The 22,230-nt window shown below is 40.1% G+C and overlaps 2 protein-coding genes across 2 annotated transcripts; one reads left to right on the top strand and one right to left on the bottom strand.

Annotated features, from left to right (window-relative positions):
* The first annotated feature begins 498 nt into the window (after nucleotides 1-498).
* On the top strand, nucleotides 499-13,038 carry LOC113161453 (cAMP-specific 3',5'-cyclic phosphodiesterase 4C-like). The gene is made up of 18 exons (XM_026359045.1): nucleotides 499-626; nucleotides 1,593-1,944; nucleotides 2,109-2,371; nucleotides 3,147-3,281; nucleotides 4,538-4,665; nucleotides 4,748-4,930; nucleotides 5,074-5,113; nucleotides 5,355-5,425; nucleotides 5,543-5,705; nucleotides 6,368-6,461; nucleotides 6,570-6,727; nucleotides 7,707-7,805; nucleotides 7,931-8,095; nucleotides 8,555-8,654; nucleotides 8,748-8,902; nucleotides 9,429-9,551; nucleotides 9,723-9,905; nucleotides 10,928-13,038. Exons 3-18 carry the CDS (start codon nucleotides 2,330-2,332, stop codon nucleotides 11,882-11,884), a joined length of 2,796 nt encoding a protein of 931 aa, XP_026214830.1. The 5' UTR covers nucleotides 499-626; nucleotides 1,593-1,944; nucleotides 2,109-2,329; the 3' UTR covers nucleotides 11,885-13,038.
* Nucleotides 13,039-13,546: 508 nt separating this feature from the next.
* Nucleotides 13,547-22,059, bottom strand: LOC113161474 (ADP-ribosylation factor-binding protein GGA3-like). Its single transcript, XM_026359081.1, has 16 exons — nucleotides 21,743-22,059; nucleotides 20,678-20,762; nucleotides 20,150-20,225; nucleotides 19,571-19,669; nucleotides 18,987-19,110; nucleotides 18,443-18,543; nucleotides 18,281-18,361; nucleotides 18,062-18,199; nucleotides 17,647-17,860; nucleotides 17,384-17,536; nucleotides 17,219-17,286; nucleotides 17,023-17,135; nucleotides 16,440-16,582; nucleotides 16,179-16,348; nucleotides 15,655-15,765; nucleotides 13,547-15,188 (listed from the first exon to the last, which is right to left on the bottom strand). Exons 1-16 carry the CDS (start codon nucleotides 21,783-21,785, stop codon nucleotides 15,078-15,080), a joined length of 1,830 nt encoding a protein of 609 aa, XP_026214866.1. The 5' UTR covers nucleotides 21,786-22,059; the 3' UTR covers nucleotides 13,547-15,077.
* Between the last annotated feature and the right edge of the window lie 171 nt (nucleotides 22,060-22,230).

Below are 22,230 nucleotides of genomic sequence, written 5' to 3' on the forward strand. Positions count from 1 at the left end.
TAAGTAAAAAACGTGCTGCATTTCCCTGAATGTCTTTAAAAAGGATATAGTCTGTAATAATAGGAGAACAGACCTCTACAGGGTGAGTAACAGAACATGTTACATTTTTTTTTTATATGAGCAGTGTGTTCCCTTAAAAATCTGGTGTCTGGGGGTGTGTATAATGGAGAGAAATGACGCCTGACTATTGATGCAGAGAATCGGCTTGTGGCTGCTAATAAAAGAAAAAAATAAAAGGCATTGCCAGGAAAAAAAAAAAAAACAGGCATGGGTACCGATGGAGAGAGGAGGAGCGGAGGCTGTTGTATGGGATTAATGGACACACTGTGCGTCTGTGCGGGAGGAGGGAGGGGAAGAGAGATGGGCTTCTCCACGGAGGCTGTGGTGGTGGTGGTGGTGGGTGGCTGGGGGAGACCACTGTGGCAGGGGAGAAGGAGAGGAGAGACAGGGTGGGAGGGAAGCTGGTGAAACCGCGAATATTCATGAAGAAGCCCAGTGTTTTTTTGGTTTTTTTTCCTCTCACTATGGTGACACACTGCTAGTCTGCAGAGAGGCACAGGGGAAGGAGACAAGTGAAAGCAAGATGAGGCCCAGCCCATCTTGCCATTGATCTTGAGGCGATCAAGGTGAGTGTGTTTTTATTCTTACATCCTGCAGCCTGACTGGGTACATGTGTCTGTCTGACACATCTCTTGCTGTGTGAGTGCACACAGACATGATAGCGGGGCAGTCCTCATTTATGCATGGTTTCTGTGCATGCGTGTGTGTGTGTGTGTATTTCTATATATATTTATATATATTTAGCTGTTTTGTAACAGAAGAGCAGGCTGCTAGTTGAGCTGCATATTGATGCATTGCTGCTTAGTAAGCTGCTTTATCGTTCAGTGGCTCAAATTTCTCATTGTCTGTTCATATATATGTCACTGTGTCACTATGGATTTGTTGATTTCTGCACACAGACCTGTTTTTACTCTGCCAATCTGTGCCGAGTGTGGTGTGAAAGACCTTTCATTGAGTGGGTGTGTTCTTGGTGACCCTGGTAAAAGTCGTCTCCACCACTATCTGTCTGTGTTCCAGCTCAATCAGAAACACTCTGATATGCTGAATCTGTCCTATCCAATGGAATTGGGTCAGCTTGGACTGCTCAGAGTAATTATATAACATCAGAGAGCTTTGGTGTTGCAGTATCTGCTCAGAATTAGCTAAACTGTACGTACAGCTCCTGCAGGACCACCACAGTCCAAATGTTTTGTTGTTGCAGCCTCTCATTATTACAGGTTGTTTGGATATTAGTCAACAAGTTGGGATTTTTAATGAGAATTAAATTGTTTTTTTAGTGTTTGTACATCAATGATCTTTGTGTTGTGGAAACCTATTGGAAATTGTTCCAGAGTACAGTATGTCTTCAAGGTGTACTGTATTTAAACGGGTAAAGTATTTTCTCACATCTGCTGATGCATCAGATCAATTCATTACATGAAAGCAGGACAGTGAGTTCTAGACGGAGGAGAAAAGGATGAGTCAAAGAGAAAATTAGATCACAATTTTTGAATTCCTGGCCACACTAACTCTTAATGCCTGTTTCTGCACAGGGAATGTACACCAAGGAGGACACGCTGGGACTTATTCAAGGATGGATCCCAGCAAATTAAAGTTGGAGTTTTGACATCTGGACCTTTCAGACGAGCCAGTTATATTTATTACTTCTCCCTATGCAGCATTTGGATTCAACTGACCAGCGAGATGGTGAAAAACTGATCTGAGACAGAAGATATGTGGTGCAAATCCTCCTAAAATCCCCCTGGAGTTTACATTAATGGAAGATTAACTTGGAAACGTGGACGATACTTCAAGTTGGATAAATACTTTTGAAAACTTGAAAGCAGGGTCATGGACTCTGAACGGAATATCCTATCGACTCATCTGGTCAATACGAGACAACATGTAAGCAGACTAATTTTCTCAAAAACAAGTTCTTGCTAAAATGAAATAAGAATTTAGATTTTTCTTTCTTCCATCTTTGGCTTATAAAAAAACAACAGATCAATCTGGAAAGAATCTGGAGCCTCTGAGGGGCATATAAATGCTCCTTTACTTTTTTGCGGCAGGAGGACGCCCACTTTCCCCCATCTGAAGACTGAGGTGTGGACACAGTTGGAGTGAGGCGGTTGGCTGGAGGAGTCAGCTCCAATGGGGGCCGGTTGTGACCCGGTCTGACCCCGGTTTGACCTTGCAGTGACCTTTGACTTCTCCGGTCCTGGCTCTCCACCTGCTCTGCTGCCTGGGTTCGGGAACGCTCCGCCCTGGGGCCCAGAACGAGCCAATCAGAATGAAGAAGAGCCGCAGCGTGCTGTCGGTGACTGGAGAAGAGGTGAGAATATAAACAACGAGGGATAAATGTGAGAAAATGAATCGACTTCATCACTTGTTTCTATGAGAGCACACACTAGAGAGAACTGACGGACAAACTGGACTGTTTGTGTTTTCTTGAATGCCATACAATGACATAGAAAACCTGTGACTCATATTTATGATTTTCTTTGTTCTTATCATCACGATTTATGGACACACTCAGGAGTCAGAGTGGACAGTTTGTCTCCAACCTCCACTCACACTGTGTGAAACAGTCAGTCCTCTATGCAAATGAGCCCCATCTAAATGAAGCTCTATGTAAATGAGCTATTTTCATTTAAAGGTGATGTCTTGGCTGAAGGACATAATACCATGCATTATTCAAACACTCTTTTGTTGATTGTGCTGAACGAGTGCCCCTTAATTTGTGTGTGTGGATGTGGATGTGAGCATCTTTCCACATCTGGGTCTGGGCGACATCAAATGCAGCATGGAAGCAACACGGCACTGTTGCCTAGCAACTGCTACCATTCCCCCAGTGTTTTGTTGCTACGGTACTGCAGTGCAGATCAGCCTCCAAGAGCTCGGTCTATAGAGGCCTTATCACAGACACACACGCATGGAGCCGAACGCACGCACAAAGACACATATATTGTTTATTTTTATTTGATTTTTGCTGTTAGACTTAACGGGGGCTTCCTTTATAGAAGAAAATGGTGTTTAATCCTCTGACGGTGTGTCTCTCTCGCTTCATTTCCCTGTTTCCGTCGCCTGCTCTCCCTGCTGTCTCACAGGGTAATGACACTGATATAACAGGTGCTGGGGAGAAGGCGGAGTCATCTCGCTACAGCCGATCTTATACGTCTGGGGCCACACTGGGGGCTGAGCTACGCAGAGGGAGGAGCAGAAGACTCTCATCTAGTCTCCAGGTATTGAAAGGAAGCATATTTATGGAGGCTATGGGACAAAAATGAGCCCCTGTTGACAGTCATCCTTCCTGTTTGTGCTACACCGGCGTGTTTGCCACGTCAATATGTACGTAAAGGATTATACTGTCTTGAGCCAATTTACAACAAATCATATAATTTATATTTCAGCTGTGATTTAAAAGCACTGATCTACTAATGTTGCTTTATTTGTAGCACAATACAAACACTGAGTTGAGTTGTGTAATCTAACAAAGTTTGCATAAGTGTCCTTAGAATACAGTAATGTACAGCAGACATTTTGTAGGCTTTATGTTTGCTGTGATTGATTAAAGCTGCACTAAATGATAATTTTATATTAACAATAGATCATATAAATATGTGTAATGATAATGACATGCCACAGTCATAGGGCCCTTTCACATTATCACAGCATCTTTACTGTTTTGATTCATACTCACCTCTGATCACAGTAGCAGTTTGAAATTAAAACTTCCTATAAAAACTATTGTACTTGTACTTTTTAGAGATATTTACATCCAGAGTAAAGATGAGAACAGAATTAGAAAAAAACTAGATTTACTTTGGTCATGTAGACAGAAACATGGCTTCAAATTAATGCTAATCCTGCTCCATGTTTAGTTCATAATTAGCCACTGTACTTATCATGCATTAGTTTTAGTTTGTGTCTCTGAGATGAAAACCTCTTCTCCACAAAAACAAAGATGATTCTGTTGTTATTCAAAGGAGGACATTTTTTGTTATTTTGTTTATGGTTATTATTCATAATTTCATGTAGCCAGTATCATAATCATTTTCCTTCAAAAATGTGCTAAAATAATTGCAAATACAACGGGGTGAGAAAAGTGAACAGACTTCCTTTGCCATCTTTGTTTTTGTGAAGAAGAAATCGCCATCCCTGAGAAACAGACTAATATTATACATATTATTTGGGACCAGACCTGGATTGTTAACTCTGACCACCTTGAAGAGTCTATGAGGATTTCCCCTTTAGAAATATCTTCAAATACAAAATAACACAGACACAGAAAATCTAATAAGAACATAGAAAAATCAAAGATGGATGACATGGGTCTGTTATAGACAAGAGGGAAATACAATGAACAGTGATGAAATAAATAATGATTATGATGATGGTGTCAGTCCCCCTCCACCTTATGGTTATTACACTTATTATATTACATTGAAGGACATCCTCGATATCCTTTGTGCGCTCATTCTTTCTCTCAACTCTACAGGTACCCTGCTGGCTTCGACCTCGAGATCGCACTCGATCTCCAGAAGTCCTCAGCAACGTGTCTCGTCCAACAACTCTTCCCCTCAGAATCCCACCACGCATCTCCATCACACAAGCAGATTCTGACAGGTTTAAACCCGTTTTTTTCTTTTTTAATTACTCATTCGTTCATTAATTCTCTCTAATAATCAAAATTTTCCTCATGTTCCAGTTACGAAGCAGAAAATGGCGTGTCACCAGGTCACACCCCTCTGGGCTCACAGAGTCCCAGCCTCACCCTTCACACATCCTTCCCCCAGGGCCAGAGACGAGAGTCCTTCCTCTACCGCTCGGACTCGGACTACGACATGTCACCAAAGACCGTCTCACGTAACTCCTCCCTCGCCAGCGAAGGGTGAGATGCTGGAAGAAAGACTGAAAGAATGACTGAGACAAATAGAGAGCATGCATGTGTGTGCCTAAATGTTAATATTATCCTATCACCTCTGCTTCCTCTCTCGACTTTCCAACTCCTCCAACTGTCTCTACCTCTCTCAGACACACAGCAGAAGACTTTATTGTCACACCTTTTGCCCAAGTGAGTTTTATTTCATAATGATTCATTTATCTACATGAATAGTTATATAAACTGTCTCATTCTGCCTTCAGTGCCTGTTGTTTTTTTAGCTTTTTGGGCACAGTTTTAAGATTTTGGAGTAAAGTGTTTATATTTAGTTGGACAGACACTTTATATTAGCGCATGTACAGTGTATATATGTGTTTATATTTCTGAGGTTTGTATATATCCTGGTATCCTGTGACACTTTGTAATTATTTAGGTACTGGCCAGTCTGCGATCAGTACGGAGCAACTTCACCATCCTTGCCAACGTGTCCACACCAACAGTCAAGTCAGTAGCACCTGATTATTCAGAAATATCTCACTGTTGCTCATTATGATGGTATTTTGTCCTCTGTGTCTTCAGGACTCGGTTCTTTGTTGCCTTAAACATGTTTTTTGTTCTTAGGAGGTCTCCTCTGGGTGGAGTGTGTGTCAGTCCCAGGGCGACACTATCAGACCAGCAGTACCAGCAGCTCGCCCTGGACACACTGGAGGAACTGGACTGGTGCTTGGACCAACTGGAAACCATTCAGACACATCGCTCTGTCAGTGAAATGGCCTCCAACAAGGTATGCAGTCATCGCTGCACCAGTGTCAAACCAATATATGAGCAGGTTACTGGTATATAAATGTTGAGCAGGCTGCCTTTTTATGTCCTAATATGTAGTTTAGACCCACAAGTAAAAAGTATTCAGTTGTATTTGTGCAGATGTAATGAAATTTCATCCAGGTGTTTCTGAGATATGGCATTGACAACAATGGGACCTACAAGAGGTCACGGTGACCAAAATCTAATCCGTTCATTGACCCCGAGTGACAATTTGTGACATATTTGAAGAAATACCTCTTAAATCGTTCCTGACACATCACGTTCCCAACAAGAATTGGATGAACATAAGCTGACTGGACCTTGACCTTCAGCCACCAAAACCTAAACAGTCCAAGTTTGTGCCGAATTAGAAGGAATTCCCTCCAAATGTTCCTTAGACATCCCGTTCACAAGAATTAGGTGGTCATACAGACAGACAACCTGAAAAGCAGAGCACGGAGCCATAAGGATAAATACTGCCCATTCTGTAGCTACTGTAAAATGCGTCTTTAACTGTGAAATGTAGCACTATTCTGCTGTCACAATGACCAATCCAGGTGAAGTTATCTGGAAGTTAAACACCCCCAAAAGACTATTGTGTATTAAATATTGACTTTAGGTTTCCCCCTTTCTCTGCTACAGTTTAAGAGGATGCTGAACAGGGAGCTGTCCCACCTGTCAGAGATGAGTCGCTCTGGTAACCAGGTGTCTGAGTACATCTCCAGCACCTTCCTGGGTGAGTGAGACCACGATCTGATTTCTGTCCAAACTGGCTTTACAGCCTTTGCCAAAGGAAAACAATAAATCCTTTTGTTTGTGTTTGTGTTTGTCCATCAATCTCTAGACAAGCAGAACGAGGTGGAAATCCCATCTCCTACCCTGAAAGACAAACCTATGAGTCACATCAGTGGAGTTAGGAAACTGTCTCACAGCTCCAGTCTCTCCAGCGCTTCAATGCCTCGCTTCGGTGTCAACACAGACCACGAGGATGAGCTTGCCAAGGTTTTTTTGTCTGTCTGGTTTTCTCTGACTCACAGAAAATAAGCCATACAAATCAATGTCTGTTCAGACATAAACACTGAGTGATTGGATTTTTTCTTGGTAAAATGGTTTTATTTAAAGCTTGATGTCTTTGTCCCCTTGAATAATGCGGAAAAAATGTCCCCTGCACTTTTAAAAAAACTATTAAACTTATTATTATGCTATGCTACTGTAGGTTATTTCATATTTTCATTGAAAATGAATCTTTGTGTGTATGGTGACTCTGCATTTAATGGGATTCTTGCATTGTGCAGACACTTTTAGGTTTATGTCTACATCATGTACAGAAGGAAATGCTCAAGCTGTCTTATGTTTTTTACCCTTTGTCTGCTTTTTAGTGCTTGGCGCCCCGTTGTTTAATTCTGTTTAATCTGTAGCACCAAATATTTGGAAAGTCCACAGTAGGCTGGAGACTGTCTCTACTTTTTTATCTTTGAGTAGCAGCATAGAAATCAGAGGAGACTAATTACTATACTTTAAAGACAAATTGAAGTCTTTTATGGTTTGTCTTTGCAAGAAGAGGCTGCAGAATAATCCAGGTTCTTTTCAGTGACGTAAAGGTTTTTCTGCTGCGTTATCAGATCCCAACATAAGTCTTTTACAGTCTTTTATAATATCTTAGACTGAATATGACCTAAAATTCTCACTCTACTAAGTACGTTTTCTGATTTCTTTTTTTTTTTTTTGGTTTGTTTTCTCAAGTTTCAAAAAAAAAGTTAGGGTAAATCGAAAACTGTATTTTACAGCTGAGATTGTTTTGTTCTACATATCGCCCAAACCCCGTTAGGTTTGTTTTACTAGTGTAGAAGACTAATAAATCTACTAATTATTTAGTAATATATAGATATTGAGTGTTTGACTGTTATGATTATGAACGTTTTGTTGGGTTTTTGTCTCAACAGTTGTCTTATTGTTTCCTGTGTGTGTGTTCTTTAACCAGGAGTTGGAGGATCTGGACAAGTGGAGTTTCAACATATTCAGAGTAGCAGAATTTTCCAACAACAGACCTCTCAGCTGCATCATGTATGCCATCTTTCAGGTAAACAAACCCAGTGTGAATGTGTGGGACTGTTTATTTTCCACAGGAGCAGCTGACGTGTTTGTTTGCTCATGTACACGATGTACTCCTGGTGGAGTGTGTGTAAAGTTCTGGCTCCTCTTCAGGAGCGAGAGCTGTTGAAGACGTTTCGTATCCCAGTCGACACCTTTGTCACTTACGTGATGACCCTGGAGGACCATTACCATGGAAACGTAGCGTACCACAACAGTCTCCATGCTGCAGACGTCACCCAGTCCACACATGTCCTCCTCTCCACACCTGCCCTTGATGTAGGTCGAAGTTTTTACTCCAACACACTCTCACACCCAATTAAGTACCTTTACTCAATTACTGTATTTATCTAATTGATCAATCCACTAACCGGGAAAATGTATTTTATTCTGACAAACTTTCTGGTTTCATGGTTCTAAATGAGAATTAACTTTTTCTTTAAAAACTTTGAGATGTTTTGTTAAAATATTTTGTTTGTGTTTAGTATCTTTACTTTTAATACATTTTATTTAGAAAGAACATTTTCTATTCTTTTGGTAGATAATTCTGTCCATTATTAATAGCTGAATGCCAAAAGCGATTGGGTGAATGACATTGTCACTTGACCGCTATGCTCCAAGGGCTCTCAAACTTTCTTTAGGCAAAAATAGCTGACAGTAATACTGTGAGCTGTTTTCTATTTAAATTCTCTGAATGAGTTTTTTCTGTTTTTCTGTGTATCTCCGCTGCCCATTCAGGCTGTCTTTACTGACCTGGAGATCCTTGCCGCTCTGTTTGCTGCAGCTATCCATGATGTAGACCATCCCGGAGTTTCCAATCAGTTCCTCATCAACACCAGTGAGTCCAAACACACACATACAGTGAAATCTGTCTCGATATGAGCACAAACTGAGTTCACACCTCCCTCCTGTCCCTCTTCACTGTGCTCAGACTCAGAGCTGGCGCTCATGTATAACGATGAGTCAGTTTTGGAGAACCATCATCTTGCTGTGGGCTTCAAGCTTCTCCACCAGGAAAACTGTGACATTTTCCAGAACCTCACTAAGAGACAGCGCCAGAGCCTGCGCAAGCTCGTCATCGACATGGTCAGAACCTCACCTGCAACAATTTCTCTGTAAAGAATTAATCTGTAAACAGATAAACCAAAGTAACTGAATTTATCATTTACTTATCCTGTTTCTGTTAGTTGGTTATTGTGACTTCTTATTTGGGAATCCCCTTATTCATTTATTTATAACTTAATAGTTTTATTTTTTTCTTATTTTTGAACTTTTAATCTTATACGGTTTCAGTCTTGTTAAATAGTTACTGTTCTGCTAAAGCTGGTGGTCTGTCCCCACTGTCAGCCTATCTTTACAAGAATACCTTTGAAGGAAGAAAAAAAGTTTCTTAAAGTTTAAATGAGCATAAAATTTAATTTTTTGTGGTTTGCAGTGTTTAGCAGCATCTTTACCATACAGTCAGTTTTCTTAACTGTCTACATGAATAGTCTGTTTCTTCAGGACAGCCTTCTCATTTCTACATATTTGTTTTAAATTTGTAAAAAAATATTTGACCATTAACAACAGAGAGTAGTCTGCATCTTTGACATTTTGGTTTCGTCTCTTGCAGGTGTTGGCTACAGACATGTCCAAACACATGACCCTGCTGGCTGATCTGAAGACAATGGTGGAGACCAAAAAAGTAACAAGTTCTGGTGTGCTGCTCCTGGACCACTACACAGAACGAATACAGGTGATTTGTCATCTAGTATGCTGCTTACACATTTAATGAATTCATTTTGTTAAACACAGTCATGATAGTTTATCTATATAATTCAAGAAAATCACATGAAATCTTCCCACAGCATCATATTTTGTGTGTGCATTGTACATTAAATATATACTAAGCATTATCTTTGTTTAGGTGCTGAAGAACATGGTGCACTGTGCAGACCTGAGTAACCCCACCAAGCCGTTACCATTATACAGACAGTGGACGGAGAGGATCATGGAGGAATTCTTTAGACAGGGTGACAAAGAACGAGAGAGAGGGATGGAGATCAGCGCCATGTGCGACAAACACACTGCGTCTGTGGAGAAGAGTCAGGTAACACTGTTTTATCTTCTCTCTCTCTGCCACTGTATCTGCACCAAGTGGGAAAATGCACCTCTGCTTAAATGTCCATCAGGCAGTGGATACAGTAATGTCATTCTTTTCGTTTCCCTAGATGTTTAACAATGACATTTTTTCATGTCAAATTCATGCTTGTACTTAGCTAAAATGTTGTGTTATTACACTTAAATTTAAGTGAACCAAAAAATGGCTACACATCAACCTGGGGGTGGGTGTAGTCCATAATGTGCTAATTTGGGAGCTTTAGGATTACTGCTGGTCAAATTTTCTTGCTCGATACACTAGCTCCAGCACACATGACATGACAATTCCCTGTGCTTTAACTGGCATCATCACGATGTTTCAGGACACTGAACGTACAGAATAACAAAGACAAGTAGAGATTGCTGGCAAATTAAAGGGGAGGCATGAGTGGACTCAACAGTAAAATTAGGGTCAAATTAGTTGGCACCCAACTCAAATCATATCATGAATAACATGAACAAATATGTTCTTCATTGAATTGGCGCTATACAAATAAAACTGAATTTAACTGAATTGAATTGATTATCATTATCTCAGATTTCTATCATGAAAGAAGAAATCCTAAAAGTTCCACTGAAATACTTGATGAAGAATAGTCTAATTTTTACCTTTTTTCTTAACTTTTTAATACCAGTACCTACCTGTAGCCGACATGTTATGAGGCTCTCCTGATAGCTTTAACTTCATCTGTCATCATGTTGCTCCCCACCTATTTGACTTACTTAATTTTCATTAAAAAGTCAAATTTCACACTGATCTAATTTAAGAAACAAAAAATAACATAAACTTTCTTAATCCGTAAAGGGAAATTTAAGTAGTATGCAAAAATCCTGAGAAAACAGTCAGTTCAAATGAGCCTCAACTAACAGCCAGAAAGAAAATAAATGTTATTGCCAAAATGTCAACCTACTTCTACCACCAAAAGCCTCAGGTACAAGCAAGGTGTTTAACATGATTATTCTAATTTCCAGGTGGGTTTCATCGACTATATTGTCCACCCGCTTTGGGAGACGTGGGCCGACCTGGTTCACCCAGATGCCCAGGAGCTGCTGGACACGCTGGAGGAGAACAGGGAGTGGTACCTGAACACCATGCCCCAGTCTCCCTCACCTCCCCCAGACAGACACATGCAGCATGACCGCTTCCAGTTTGAACTCACCCTGGAGGACCTGGAACACAACAACCACAACCACATACACCCGAGGAACAGCGGCGGAGGGAGAAGTGGGAGGAGCGGCCGGAAAGCCATCTGCGACGACAGCAACGAAGACAGGACGGAGGTGGAGCAGAACGGTGAAAAGCAGAACCATGTAGAAACTGAGAAAGAAGATGAGGAGAATCACAACAGCGAACACAACGGAGTCCAAGATGAAGAGGGGGAGATGACTAGAGAAGGAGAAGAAGAGGAGGAGGTGCAGGACAATGCAGAGGAAGAAGAGGGATGTGGAGAGGAGCAATTAGAAGAAGATGGAGAAGGGGAGACGGATGAAACTGAAAACCTAGAGGAAGTGAATGAAACAGCAGAAGACGAGACAAAAGGAGAGGAAGACGAAAACGAGCAAACTCAGGAAAGAGAAGATGAGGAGGGGGGAAATGATGAAGGTGAAGAAAATGAGGAGGAAAAGGGGGAGGGAGGAGAGGAAAATATAGAGATGGAAGAGGAAGTAGAAGGGGAAATGGATGGAGAAAAAGACAGTGAGGGGGAAGAAGAAATTGAAACTGAGGAGGTAGAAGTGGAGGAAAATGGGGAAAAAGAGGAGGAAGAGATGCAGGAGAATGTAGAGGAGGAAGAGGAAAATGTAGAACCAGACGAGGGCGAGACAGAGGAGAAAGTAGAAGAGGAGGGAGAAACAGAGGAGAAAGAAGAGTTTGAAGAAGCAGAGGAGGAGGAGGAGGAAGAGCCACCAGCTGAGGAAGATGAGAGTTAGTCGGGTCTAAAGTCACAAATGAACAGGGTCAGTGAGGAAAGGTTTAGGAGATGCACCCAGAAAGGCGTAAAAAGGCAGCAGCTCGTCTGTGTTTTTTTCAGATAACGCGCTCAGTCCACGTTATCATGTGACCCTCTCAGCTGAACGCCGATGTGTGCTCAGTTGTCTTAAATGTCACAGCTCACAGATAAACATTTAAGACAGGCAGTACAACTGTGGACACTAAAATAAACCCTCCCTGGAGCGAACGCCTACTTGGGAAAAGCCAGATTGTCAAAGCACCTTGATCAACTGGTAGAAACCGCGAGACTCAAGTCTTCATCACAGAGTATCTGTACATCCATCACTGCCGTAGGGGAAAACTGGGAATAATAAAGAGGGAAGGAATCTGTTTTATCGACCTTTTTGTAGCTCTTGACAATTTAAAGAGAAAAAAAAAATCTGAATACATGCAAATAAGTGCGTGCCTGTTCTCCCGATCTCATGAATTACCGTGCATCGTCTCTCAGTCACCGTCTCTGTAACATCCCACAGTGACCATCCACTCCAGACACACTGTTTTAAAGAATGTCAACTTTCTCCGTTTGTCAGAAAAGAGGAAAAAAACAAACAAAAATGTCTGAAAAGTCTAGTCTGTCGGCTTCTATTTACTACAAAAGCTTTCCACTTGTGAGCAGGATGCTGCAAACATCATTGGGCTCTTCTGATCCAGAAACAGTTTAAACCTCTTCACTTACTAACATTAGAGCAACTGGTCTGGATTTCTGAATAATACCTGGACCATTTCTTCAAAGTGGAAATCTTTGCAGTTCAGCTCGAAAGGCTGACTTATTGTACATGTTGATGTTGGTCCGTGTAAAAAACAAACAAACAATAAAAACACCCAATATTCATTCCGTCTAAAGGGTTTCACATCCTCTTCCAGACTGTGACGTTGATTCCCAGGTGAATCGTGCCAAACTGTCCCACGACCAGCACTGAGCAATTCAGCCTTCCTCCAAAATGAAGCAATGAACTGTGGGACCAGGCTAACGGGTGTGATGGTCTTCCAGAAATCCCATTTTTGTTTTGTTTTGTTTTTGTAAAAAATGGTATTTGGCACTTTATCTAACACCCCTGTTACATATATGTACATAATAAACATGTATTTTAATCTGCTGATGTCATATAATAAATATGATCAATGAAGTTGGATGGATTGCTCATTTACTTTTTTAAAGCAACAAACTGCTAATGCTACTTTTGTACTGTACAGTGTCTTGTACAGCTCAGGTGAACTTGACATACAAAAATAAAAGTATAGTATGTTTACAGCCATGCAATTCACAGTTCAACATGTATAAATATATTCAGGTCTCATCTACTAGACCTGAAAAAATGGTCTAATGCATTTATTGACTGTTTTTTTTTTTTTGCTGCATATACTACAGCAATGCTTCCCTCTGTCCTGCATTTTCTACAGCCAGGGAGTAGATGACTAACTACTCATCTCTTTAAATAGAAATCTGGGGGATCCTACATACAGTAATTAGCTGAGCTGGTTTTATTCCTGTTGCACCACCTTCACTTACAGTGAGCATTATGGGCAGATTATTGCAGCACTACTTTACTTTATGGAGTTATTTAACTTAATTTGTCAACTTGGGTTTTACAAAACTGTGCTGGACAATTTTCTGATGTTTTATTGAGCAAAAGCATAATCAGTAACGAAAACCAAACATCGGTCAGTTAAGGGTAACAATGCATGGTGGCGATATTCCCATAAATACCTTTGTCGGTAAAACACAAATTCTATTAACAACACAAATCAACAAATTGTCAGAGTAATGAGAGGCAGGCATTTCAACATTTTAAAATAACCTTTAACTCAATGAGAATCGTCTAACAAACCTTGAATGCAGTCTGTTTTGACCATAAATGATGAGTAAGCAGGATACACTTCATAGAATTCCTTGTTTGAGAGAATTCAAAATAGCATCATAAAGCTTCACAGTATAAGACTAGTGGTCTAGAAATACTGATCTGGTCGTAAGAAATTAACAGAAACTTAATGAGAACCAACAATCGCTGGAACCAAAGAGCTCAGTGAACTGCAACCAACAAAAACTTTGACACATCAAGCTGTGGATAAACACAACCCAAGCAAAAAAAAAAAAACCCACATTCATCAATCTGATAACACATGATTTCATAAAACAAAACCGGAAACTCAAACCGAGGAACTGACGAGTTAACCTATGCAAAGTGATTAGTAAAAGGCAGCGAATGGATCACAGATAGCATCTCGTCAACATCAGAAACAGAGTTAAGACTAAAACAAACAACTTTCTAATCTCCTGCAGCAATTTCTATTGTGTTGAAGTTGTAATGTTTCTAACACGTTTCAAATAGAGGAGTGTGTTTCTTCAGTTGCTTCTTTTTTATCAATTTGAGTTTTCTTTTCTTTTTTTAAGTGATGTGAAAAGGATGAAGAGCTTTCTGTCCTTAAACCGTGCTGATGTGACCTTTTATGAATACAGGCTAATTCCAAATATGCTAATCAACATGTTTAAAATGTGACATCCATCTAACAATGCTGTTAAATTTATACTGTTACATCACTCAAACCATCTAAAAGCGCAAAGGTCAGCTTGTGTTTAAAGAAACTATAAATATTTCTATAGCTATAGCACATTTCTCAGTGTTCAATGTGACACTGACGTACAAAAACACATAGAAAAAACAGTTCCACCTTAAGGCACTTCAGGAATTTATGCATAAAAGCAAATAAATACTAAATATTATATGTAGACAACCAGCTACATGACATCAGACACACAAATCATGAGTATTATTATCAAACAGGGCTTGTGCATAAAATTTGGCAACAGGCAGCAAAAGCAAAAACAGCAAACAGCAAAATAAAAAACTAAAGCAGGTGCAATCAGGGCTGGATCAAACCCACCTCTATTGCTACCATCTGCATATTTTATATGTGAAATAGAGTTCAGCCACGTTTTAGAGTAATGTGTCCTTTTCAGATGACTTTTTGGTATGCTACTTTATTAAATGCAGAAATGTGTTTCAATGCGAACACACTTTTCTGAAAATACAGGCTTGATGTTTGCCAGTTGTTATCGTTATTTACCTCATGATGGTCGATTCCAGGTGGTCATGTTTTAAAATCTAGATTTTAGCTCCTGTTCTTAAGTTTTTAGTGGCCAATCAAAGAAGTCCAGTCTGGGAAGCAGTCAATCTCTCTGGTCTCATTCAGATGTTGGTCTCCGTGAGTCAGTGTTAGTTTGTAGCGTAGACGCACCTTGCGCTGAAGTAAAGACATTTCAGGGAAACAGCTTTAAATTAATAATTATAAGGAAAACTGAGATGAATTGAGAAGCTAACTAAATAATTATATTTAAATTGATAATTACAATTCTTCCTGCTATATTATTACTGTATTGACAGATGAACAGAAATTTGACTGGAAGAACACAGTATTTTGTGTAATATTATAATTGCAAATTCTAAGCAGGTATCAGGTCAGTTAGTGGAAGCATGACGTTTCTGTGTTCAGAATGTCTCTTCAAAGTTAGACTCCATCATGATGACCACGTCAACCATGTACAATGTTGGAAGGACATAAAACCATTAATCTGTGTGTACAAACCCACTCTAATGCAATCACCCACATGTTTCTAACGCATAAATGTTAGTATTTGTCTTATAGTGGAGAGTTTGACAAGTCATTAAGTCAACATGTAAGTCATTAATGTGATGGAAAAGAAACTCACCTTCTCAGGATTAGCCAATAACAGGACCTGGGAGATGGCAGGTGGAGGCAGGAGAGGATTGTAAGGAGGTAGGCGTGTCCCTGAGGCAGGTTGAAGCTTCACTAACATAGTCTGCAGGACAATAAACAGTCAATTAAATTATTTTTCTATTAAAACACATAACAGTGGGCTAGACTAGAATAGTATTTTTTTTAGGAAGAATACATCATACATATTGTATGACCTTTCATTAATGAGTTCATCTGTAAAACACCATGACTGTGAAAAACCACCAGACATTTTACAGAACTTGAGATACTGTCTGTTCTGTCTGACCAATGCCCAACGACCAATATTTAAAATGTCTTTTCTGGCAATCCACTAGTCAAACTATCAACTGCTTCATACAAAGAACAACAATCAAATCTATTCAGGGTATTTTTTGTAATAAATAAATAAACCAGACAGTGGAGGATTCAATTTGTTTTGAAATGGGAAGATTTCACTAGTTCAACACTGCACTCACTGTATTTTGAACTTCTTACCTTTGGAACAGCTGCTTGAAACAAAAAGTCTTTCACATCAAGGGCAGACGTGTTCACTGTGGAAATGACGACCACAGCAACACCTGGATGACCTGGTGGAGAGTCTTTGGCAAAATGGAGCGATGCATGGACACCGCCTTGATCGTATAAAGTGATGGGCTCCAGCTGACCTACAACAAGAAAACAGCAGACATTTAAACATTCAAGAAAAGCTAGACCAGCTAAGTCTTATAAACTATAACTTCAGCGTTTAGTACGTACTGGATTTTATGGTCTCCAGTGAAACAAAGATGTTTTTCAGAAACTGAGGCGGACACAAGCTCTCTCCAGACAGGTCATTTGGTTGTTTTGGTGCCAAAGACAGTGATCCCGATCCTGAGAACTGTTGATTTTGAAGCTCAGACCTAAAAGAGGGGAGTCCAAGTCAGCTGAGCAATACTAGGGATTTTAAAAAAGTCCAAACACAGTTGTGTGATATTATTAAAGATTTAATATGTTTTAATTCTTTCTATGACATTTAAGGACACTGATGTCAGTTCTTTGTATGACCTGCAGATATATGCATACTGATGTATAATGCATGTGTGTCAACAATCTCTTCATTGGATTCAATATCTGTATGTCAGGCTCCACTTACATGAGCCCACAGGATGAGAATGCATAAAGACAGTAATTTCCAACTATATTTTAGGCTGTTATAACACAATAAAGGTTAAATATAGACGTTACAGTGGTTCCCTATATTTCTGTTTCTGTAGGTATATCTCTACATATAAAACTGCCAGTAACCCCACCCCCCTCATGTCTTTCAGGTATTTAGTCTCCCGTTTACAAGCATCCTTACCAAATATCCATCCCATTTGAGGTGCTACTGTTCCCTCCACACCCACGTGCTTTCAGTAAAGGGCCTCTCCCTCCATTCTGCTCAGAACTCTTCATCTGAATGTCTCCATTAAGCTTAAAAAGTACACATTATTTTATAAACTGTTCCAAATCAAAATCTTTAAATCTCTACTTTTATCCATAGATTTAAAGTTCACCTGCATTAGTTCTTCATAGTACGATTTTTTTGTCGCTGGAGTCTGTTTTGAGACCAAATTATTTAATCCTGTAATTAAAGATTTAATGATTAACATCGTTAAATGACAAAACATATTCATCACTGTTAAATTAAAACCATATAAATGGAGGTCTACTGAACTGACCTGAGTGGAAGGTGCTTTCAAGATTAGAGGAAAAGAGGGGTGAAGAGGATTCAAAGAACAGTGGCGAATCAGCTTTTCTGTGAGTCTCTTCAGAGTCCAGTGCTGAAAGGTCGATGAGGCGGTAACTTTTAATCTCTCTGGGACTCGTACTAGCTGGAGGAACAAAAAGAAAAGAGATCTAATTCAAGCAGAACAGAGCAGTGCCAAACTAAAGGGTCAAGGTTACTAGAGAAAGAAAAAGAAGGTGTCCAAATGAAGTTTACCTTTATTCTGAGCTGGCACTTCTTCCTCACTTTTACTTCTCTCTCTTCCACCGTTAGACTCTCTCCTCCTCACCTGGTCTTTGTAGGCATTTACTACAAGTGTTAGCTCGTCGTTAGCTGACAGGATCTGTGCCAGTGCGGCATCATCTTCCACCGTGTCACTGGCAAGGCGAAATAAACTGGGCCTCAGCCGATCACAGCGTTCACATAAGGCCTGTAAGAGGGGAGAAAAAGTTGGGTACCTGAATTTACTGTTTATCACACTTAAAGGTGAAATAATAAAGTTAGAGTAAATAATGACAGTGAAGAGCCAGCAGATGGTGACAGAGGAACAACAGATACAGTTTCCACTCTGACCTCCATCTATGTTCATAGACAGATAGTTGATTGTGTGTCAGTTTAATGTCCAACATACTTTCATGTCATCACTGGGCTGTAATGGAGTTCCAGTGCTTCTGTGCTGGTCCAATAGTTCCCTGAGCTGTTTGGTGCTGCTCTCCACCTCCTTTAAAGTAGATTCACGCTTCAGCACCTTCTCTGTCCTCTCTTGCTCCTAAGACACAAACGCATATCTGTTTCGTACACTTATAACACAACAAATACAATTAAAGATCACTCCCACAGCACTACTCACCTCTTTGATGGTGCTTTTAATCAGTCTGTTGGCAGTTTCCAGGTCTTCAGGACTGGAGCTTTTTAACAATCTGGCCAACAACTGGTGTCACAGAAACACAGATTAGCTGAATGAACTTCATGTCATTTTTACAGATGTCCTGTTACACAGCCACACACACACCTTGGCCTTGTCCTCCTGGTCAAAAACTGAGTCTGGGGGTCTTTGTGGTGGAGGTGCCATTATAAGTTTGTCTGACAGTTTGGGATCCTTCTTGACAAAACCTAAATTGACGAAAATGAGATAATTAAAAACATGGTAAGATGGTTTTATACTTTTATTAAGTACACAATGCAAATATCACACCTCTTAACTTTTTATATCTAAAATATCATGTGTAGTTTCAGTTATTCAGGTCTTCGTTCAGGTGTAACCAAAGGCACTTTTACTGTATGTCCTGTAGCGGTCTTCATAGCAAAACGTGTAAACTCACTGTAGTAGCAGATTATCATCAAGAATGGACACAGAAGTTAAATTACTGTTTACATTAATTTAACTTCTGATTAACATTAATGTTAATGTTGTAATATTGTGCATCCATTTTGAGTAACAGAGTTTTGTACCCTGTGGAACAGTGGCAGGACAGAAAAATACACATTTTAAATTATCTGTAACAAAATTTCAGGTCTCTTCACCACAGACTGAAAATGTGTTGTTGCATCAATACCTTGTTTCTTTAACATGGAGTAGGCTTCCTGGACCTTGGGTTCATCTTTAAGCCAGAGTGTCCAGCCGTAGAGAACCTCAATCACTCGGTCTTTAACTTTCTGAGGAGTCCACGCCCCGAAGTACTGCTCACAAGAGATCATCCATATCACATCAGTGTCTTTCACATAACTAACTCATTGTTTGCTTTTCAGTCTGTAACTCTTTTAAAACATTAAGGTTCTTTCCTCATCCACAGTCCACCATGTTGCTGTTTTATTAAACAGCAGTCTGGGGAACATTTGTCCATTTTTTGTACATTTTCTGTTTCATTTGTGGCATGTGATTTTGAGTCTTTGAACCAGATCACGTTTCAGTACTTGGTTCTAGTAGAATTTTAAAAAAAAAGAAAAAAAAGATCCAACTAATATTTATAACTTATTAGATTGACTGACAACTGATTAGAAACGGAGCAGATTATGTATTAACAGCATTTTTAACGTCTTACACAAAGAAACAGGAACCAATTGAAAAAGAAAACATAAAATCATCTCAATTCTTTCTTTCAGCTACCAACAACACCTGTCTCTCTGTGATCAACAGTACCTTTGGTGTTAAGACTTTGATGAGTTCATTGAGAAAGCGAAACTTGGCAGCCTCCGTGTGGAACCTCTTGCCACAGTTATTCATACATGCTTCAAGAACCTGGAAAGTACCAAATCAGCGTAAAACAGATGGTTTTTTAAGAAGTAGAAGAAAGAATAAGAGCACAAAGACTTGTTCTTAGGCAGTAAAAGAGGTGCAGGCAGATTTTGTCTGTGCATGTTTGTGGCTCACCACAGACATATCACATGACAAGGCACATGAACCTCGAGAAGTTTCTTCTAGTTACACTTTAGAGTAAAGCTGCAGATTTCCTAGTAAGTGATGTCACCACAAATTCGAAAGCAGATTAAATCAATCACATTACTTGGTCAATGAGATAAAAGTACTGGTCATGATGTAGTTGTCTTCAGTTAACTTGTTAGTGGCAACATAGAGATATACTAGACAAATACTAGATTTCAACTTGAAGAAGAGAGATAAAATCGTCGGTTAATTTTGGTAAGTTCACAAATGAAAATACTAAAATGGGACAAAAGATAAAACATAATCTGTGTATATGTTGAGATGAGGATTACTTACAGTGAGAGCCTGCAGAGCCTCTTTCTCCTGAGGTGACTGGATTTTATGAGCTAGTAGACGAACAGCTATCTGTGGCCTAAAGGCAGAAAATTAAGCTTTAACTTTAAAATGTCTGTGAAGACTGAGAGGGAGGAACGTGTTACAGAAACAGTACAAACTCATTCACATAGCTTCGACGCATTAGTAGCTTGCTTACACATAAAAGAAATAGCTAAACCTTTAAAAGCAAGACTAATAATGCATTACATGTGATAGGATTTCAAATTTACATAACATTTTATGCATTTATATTGAGCAGAATAAAGGGGTCGAACAAAACAGGTGATGTAGAGTTCCTCCTCACTCTTGCAAGATGGTGTAACTGAGAAGTTGTGGGCGCAACATGGATGTGAAGCAAGTCTTTCCTAAACACCACTATTGCAAAAAAGTAACTTCCAAAGAACAGGTGGTCTGCCATGAAAGCTTTAATTCAAATCGATTCAAAAACAATGTGGAGGAAGGTTGTGTGAACACTCAGTTTGCATTTACCCATCAGTATCTTGGTTGACAAGCTGGTAGAAGCCCTGGATGCAGTCCCATCTGTCCTCCTGGTTATTTGGGTCTGTGGCATGATCTGGTAAAGGTTAAACATTCACAACATATTTTTTATACTTATATATTTGACAATTAGATCGCAAACAAGCAAATACATGCACAATTACACAGTCCACACATTAATTTGGCGCAGGTTTTACGCTGGATGCTCTTCATGACACAACACTTACAAAATTAGCACTGGGCCTGGGACCAGCACCTAGAGTACACTGGCTTGTGCAACATAGGGTCTGTGGACGTTCTGGGAGTTTAGTGTCTAGTACAAGGACACCTGGAAATATGGATCATGAATCACTGATCCTATGGTTGATACACAATCACTCTACCAATGAGCAAATACTATTATATATCTTACTGGATCCAAAGTATTTGTAAGTGTGGAGCCACAGTGCGTAAAACACTTTGCAGTCAGCTAAGTGATGTAGAACACTTTTTTCTACCAATTCATGTTTTTTACCAATGAATGTATTATTGATTAATTATTGTGACATCTTAGCATTTATTATTAGAAATAAGAGTCTTTCAATCGACGGCCTGATTAATCATTGCAGCTCTAGCACTGAAGCAGTATTTTTAAATACATGTTACTCCTTAGACAAACTTAAATACTTAGTTGCAGGTTTTCAGGTTTTGCTTTAATATTTTTTTTTACAAAAATAAAACTTATTTGTAGTTTGACCATCGTGAGCGCGCATAGCGGGAGTTCAGACAGCTTGAGCGCTCGACGGGCACGCGCACGGACGAACCAACTTCCTGGTCTCGACACTTTCTGCAAAATAAACTTATTTATTCTCCTTCACATAAATCGACACGTTCACGAAGTGTCCCCAAATAAAACCTCTTATTTCGAAGATGAAGTGCGGGACCTGTCGGTTTACGACGCGTTAGCGAACAGCAGCGACGGCTGGTGCAGCGTTGTTGCTGTTAGCTAGCTCCGGTCCGGTTGACGTTAAGATGCTAAAAACAACAAAACCCCACGTTTGTCTCCGTTTTACTTACTTAGCCATGACTCAAAAGTTGCAGGACTGTCACCGCACGCCATTGTCGTCCGTCTCCTGCGGGGTCCGGAGATATTAGGCGACTAAAGTGAGCGACCGTGCGGGAGAAGGTGTTAAACTGCCGGTTGTCTGCGGTGACATGTGACACTGACGCCCCGTCAGTCACTCTGCTACAGCGGCTACACCTCCGTCAGTCACTCTGCTACAGCGGCTACACCTCCGTCAGTCACTCTGCTACACCTCCGTCAGTCACTCTGCTACAGCGGCTACACCTCCGTCAGTCGCTCTGCTACACCTCCGTCAGTCACTCTCCTACACCTCCTCCACCTCTGTGGAGCAAAGTCAACCAGAGGTCCGAATAGAAAGTCTAGAAAAGGGGGAATTTCCATGTCCTGCATAGTTTTAACTTCCTTCAACGACTGTATGCAAAGTTTGGGAATTAAGGAAAATACCAGAAAGCAAAACAGAGGTACTTTTACTACAAGTACA

The sequence above is a fragment of the Anabas testudineus genome, chromosome 1 (assembly GCF_900324465.2).
Source record: "Anabas testudineus chromosome 1, fAnaTes1.2, whole genome shotgun sequence".
Lineage (NCBI taxonomy): Eukaryota > Metazoa > Chordata > Actinopteri > Anabantiformes > Anabantidae > Anabas > Anabas testudineus.

Coding starts and splice junctions, on each gene's coding strand:
- LOC113161453 (XM_026359045.1), top strand. CDS start 2,330: ATGAAGAAGAGCCGCAGCGTGCTGTCGGTGACTGGAGAAGAG. Junction 8,096..8,554: donor TCTCCACACCTGCCCTTGAT/GTAGGTCGAAGT, acceptor CTGCCCATTCAG/GCTGTCTTTACTGACCTGGA. Junction 8,903..9,428: donor GCAAGCTCGTCATCGACATG/GTCAGAACCTCA, acceptor CGTCTCTTGCAG/GTGTTGGCTACAGACATGTC.
- LOC113161474 (XM_026359081.1), bottom strand. CDS start 21,785: ATGGCGTGCGGTGACAGTCCTGCAACTTTTGAGTCATGGCTAA. Junction 18,362..18,442: donor ACCAGGAGGACAAGGCCAAG/GTGTGTGTGTGG, acceptor CTGTGACACCAG/TTGTTGGCCAGATTGTTAAA. Junction 16,349..16,439: donor ACTGGAGACCATAAAATCCA/GTACGTACTAAA, acceptor TTCTTGTTGTAG/GTCAGCTGGAGCCCATCACT.